Source organism: Leucoraja erinacea, chromosome 2, assembly GCF_028641065.1.
Source record: "Leucoraja erinacea ecotype New England chromosome 2, Leri_hhj_1, whole genome shotgun sequence".
Lineage (NCBI taxonomy): Eukaryota > Metazoa > Chordata > Chondrichthyes > Rajiformes > Rajidae > Leucoraja > Leucoraja erinaceus.
Window position 1 is genome coordinate 80,380,395 of NC_073378.1, and position 4,249 is coordinate 80,384,643.

The 4,249-nt window shown below is 45.9% G+C and overlaps 1 protein-coding gene across 2 annotated transcripts in view; it reads right to left on the bottom strand.

Moving 5' to 3' along the window:
- The window catches only part of nsun2 (NOP2/Sun RNA methyltransferase 2), a 35,331-nt gene extending 33,605 nt beyond the window's left edge, over positions 1-1,726 (bottom strand). The window contains exons 1-2 of one of the 2 annotated variants that reach the window (XM_055659143.1): positions 1,439-1,726; positions 717-874 (exon numbers count right to left, since the gene is read on the bottom strand). In XM_055659143.1, coding sequence (XP_055515118.1) covers positions 717-874; positions 1,439-1,711 — 431 coding nt within the window. In that variant the 5' untranslated portion in view covers positions 1,712-1,726. Of the gene's footprint in view, positions 1-716; positions 875-1,434 lie in introns of both variants that reach the window. The other variant, XM_055659153.1, reaches the window with a different exon arrangement.
- Positions 1,727-4,249: the final 2,523 nt, after the last annotated feature.

Here is a 4,249-nt window from a genome sequence, read left to right on the forward strand (position 1 = left end):
TGTCCCACTCTTACAAATACTGCCTAATTTGCAGAATACTTCTAGCATTTTGTTGATTAATTGAACGATACAGATCCTAGACACATGGAAACAGGTCCTAAACACAAAAAGCTGGAGTAACTCAGCAGGTCAAACAGCAACTCTGGAGAAAAGGAATAGGTGATGTTTTGGGTCAAGACCTTTCTTCAACTTTTTGTGTCTATCTTTGGTTTAAACCAGCATCTGCAGTTTTTTTCCTACACTTAGAAACATGTCCTTCAGTACACTGAGTCCAGGCTGCACACCAATCACCTATTCACACTAGTTCTAGGTTCTCCCACTTTCTCATCCACTCCCAACACACTGCAGAAGCCAATTAAGTTACAAAACTGCACATCTTTGGGATGTGGGACCTCCGGAAGAAACCCATGGGGTCACAGGGAGAACATATAAACTCCACAACACCCAAGATAAGGATCAACCCAGGTCTGGTATGCGAGGCAGTTGCTACTTGCGCTACTGTGCAGCCCAGTGTTTTGATCACAGAATTTCAGCATGTGTAATTTTGCTTTTGACAGGGCAGGCCAGCACAGAAAGAAACATTGATTTTCTATTAAAGTCATATGTACAGGATGCAGGTATTGACATCCAGCCTAATTTAATAATAGTGCATACTAATAGCACTGCTGCAAATTGCAACTGCAAAATTCAGATAATTTATCTTCTACTTCAGTTACCTCTTGTATCCAGTTATCCGAATAGTGGCTGGCAATGGCTCCCTCATGGTTGCCATAAACTGATCCCATTCTCCCTCAGGAACAATCTTTAGTCTTTGGTAATATTCTTCATATAGCTTATTTTCTTTAATAATTTCTTGGTAGCCTGCTCCCCAACCCTGCAAAATCAAAGAATCGCCAACTTTAAGGAAATAGCAACACGTTCAATTACGGAACAAATACTCCAATCTTTACCATAGTTATGATGTAAAGCATATTTTGCATGGCACCAGAGATGACCAATATATTAAAATATACATCGACACACGAAGGTTTGGGCTAAGCACATGTTCTTGCATTAAAGCAGACAACCAAATCGCATCTTGAGTCCAAACAATTTGGTTAATACAATACACTACTTTAATCCCCAATTATTGGCTGCGTGTCGGTTTACTTTGACGTTTAGAGGGAACCGTTATTAAAGTTGTAACAGATGATACGTTAACACCAACATGATCCGTATCAGCAACGTGGAATTAAACCAGAGTCTATGGGGTAAAAGCTCGAAACTATCAGTTAAAGCAAAGAATATTTATGGTCAGTTTGCGTGGTTCGTCTGAAAGACAAACGTTGCCGCTGTTGTTGTGAGCTGAAGGGAGCAGATCAAGCGTGTGTGCCCCGGGCGCATTGAAGGGTCGCCTGGGCCGCCGGGGCCGCGCCAGCCCGGGTGGGTTAATACCTACGGGCTTCAGGTCCGTGTTTTCCCGGTTTCTGGGCCTGTTCTTCCTCCTCCCCATCGTGCAGAGCAGAGCGATGAACCGAGGAAACGTGCTGAGCCCGCCCGCCCGCCGGCCCGTTGCAACGTCAGTGCCTGATTCAGAGCCGGATTCACTGCCACCTCCACCAGCAGAGCGGAGCCGGCAGCCGCTGGAGGGAAGGGAAGGCAAGGCAAGGCCAGCACTGGGGTCCACGCATGCTCCGAGACCTCCACGCACCCAGCTACTGGCACTGCGCATGCTCCGAGACCTCCCCGCACCCAGCTACTGGCACTGCGCATGCTCCGAGACCTCCACGCACCCAGCTACTGGCACTGCGCATGCTCCGAGATCGCACCCAGCTGCCGGCACTCTACTGCCGGCATTGCGCATGCCCTGATACCTCCTGCACCCAGCTGCCGGCACAGCATCTCCGATATTCAGTAAAGTCTGGTAAAATAATTTAACTCTCATATTTCACAATAGTCACACCTTTAATTTGCCGTTCTATTTCATCTTCAACAGTTCGTCAGGTTCTTAGATAACTTTTTTGTAAAACTGTATTTTTTAGAGTGCTGGCGTCAGTGACAAGATCAGTGTATCAGCCTGAAGAAGGTGTGTCAGTGACAAGTGTATCAGTCTGAAGGTGTATCAGTGACAAGTGTATCAGTCTGAAGAAGGTGTGTCAGTGACACGTGTATCAGTCTGAAGAAGGTGTGTCAGTGACAAGTGTATCAGTCTGAAGAAGGTGTGTCAGTGACACGTGTATCAGTCTGAAGAAGGTGTGTCAGTGACAAGTGTATCAGTCTGAAGAAGGTGTGTCAGTGACAAGTGTATCAGTCTGAAGAAGGTGTGTCAGTGACACGTGTATCAGTCTGAAGAAGGTGTGTCAGTGACAAGTGTATCAGTCTGAAGAAGGTGTATCAGTGACAGTGACACGTGTATCAGTCTGAAGAAGGTGTATCAGTGACACGTGTATCAGTCTGAAGAAGGGTGACAAAAAATGCTGGAGAAACTCAGTGGGTGAGGCAGCATCTGTGGAGAGAAGGAATAGGCGAGGGTCGAGAAGAAAGCAAGAGGCGGCTAATGTCTTCGGAGAGAGGAGAACTTCTTCAAAGTAGACATACCTTGAGGAGATTTTGCCGTGGAATACACGAAATGTTTAAGAAAGAACAGCAGATGCTGGAAAAATCGAAGGCATCTGCAGTTATTTCGAAGATGGGTCTCATTCCTTCTCGCTGGAGATGCTGCCTGACCCGCTGAATTACTCCAGCATTGTGTGTCCACCTTCGATTTAAACCAGCATCTGCAGTTCTTTCCTACACAAGACTAGTGTCATTGGCCTCCCGAATTGCCCTGGAACTAACTGTTTGGCTGACCAAGCATTTCTGACGGCATTCAGGCATCAATCCTACTGGTGGGTCTGGAGTCACATAGGTCAGAGCAGCTAAAGATGTCAGATTCCTCCCCTCTAAAACATGTAAACCCGATGATTCGTAAATGTTGTACTCATCATAACCCATGACTAGTTTCAACTCCAGAATGGAATTAAAATTCCACAGCCATCATTAGTGGGATTTGGACTCCAATCCCTGTACGACTTCTCTAATAACATGGGTAGCAGTACAGCAACTCCATTCCAATCCAGTTCTTTGGTTTGCTGATGTGCCTCTAATTGGCCAGATCGGTAAAGGACCTTTGTGTAATGTATGTTAAGTGCAAGGTACATTCAATTCATCACATGATTCATTTAGCTAGGCATAAATAAATACAGGTTATCTATATTTCCATTTCGTATGTCAAAAAAAAAGCTCAAAGAGCGAAGTATAAGAGAACTGGTGGATTAATGTATACAAGCCAGAAGATATTTATACGGGCAAATCATTTTAAACAAATTTTATGTATTTTAGATGACAAAAAAATGGGGTTGGGGGTAATGCAGTTGATGTGATGCACGTGGACGCCCAGAAGGCTATTGAACGAGTTTGCATTCTCCTTGTGACCAAATGGATTTCCTCCAGATGTTCTAACATACCAAAGCCGTGTAGTTGGGTTTCTCCCCTGCCTATCCCCCCTTCCCCGTGCCTCGCCTGGATTTGCATCCATTTCCCCCATCCACTCGTCCCTTTCCAACTATTTTCCTTTCTCTGGCTTCGTAACCTTCAACTCTTCTATCCTTATCTCATACAATTTTTCTTCTTCTTTGGCCTTTGAACAAACATCTGCCAATCAACCCCCACCCCTCTACCTGTAACTACCGTCTGATGGGTTTCGACGCGATACGTCACCTATTCCTTCTCTCCAGCGATGCGGCCTGACCCGGTGTTACTCTAGCATGTTGTATCTATCCCCGGCGTAAGCCAGCATCTGCAGTTCCTTCTTACACCTATTACCTGCCACTGCCCTGCGCTTCCTCTCTTCCAGCTTTCTTACCCCTGTCCCCCCATCACAGTGAAGAAGGGTCCCGACACGAAATGTTATCTAACAATCTATCTATGTTCTCCCGAGATGCTGCCTGGCCAGTTGAGTTACTCCAGCACTGAGTATTTTTGTTTATAAGCCAGCAACTGCAGTTCCTTATATCTCAATTAAAAGCTCCAACATGCCGCGCACCTCATCGAGAACGATACACAGTCTGCCCGTCCCTTTTTATAGCTATCTTTGGTTTGGACGGGGAAGCTGAACATATAGCTCTACTGTGAATGGTTCTTTCGCTTGCCGCTCCCCTCCCATTCGCTCACTCGTGTTGTTCCGGGGCACTGCCAAAGCAACGTCGTCGCAGAGTCCCTCAAAACCATG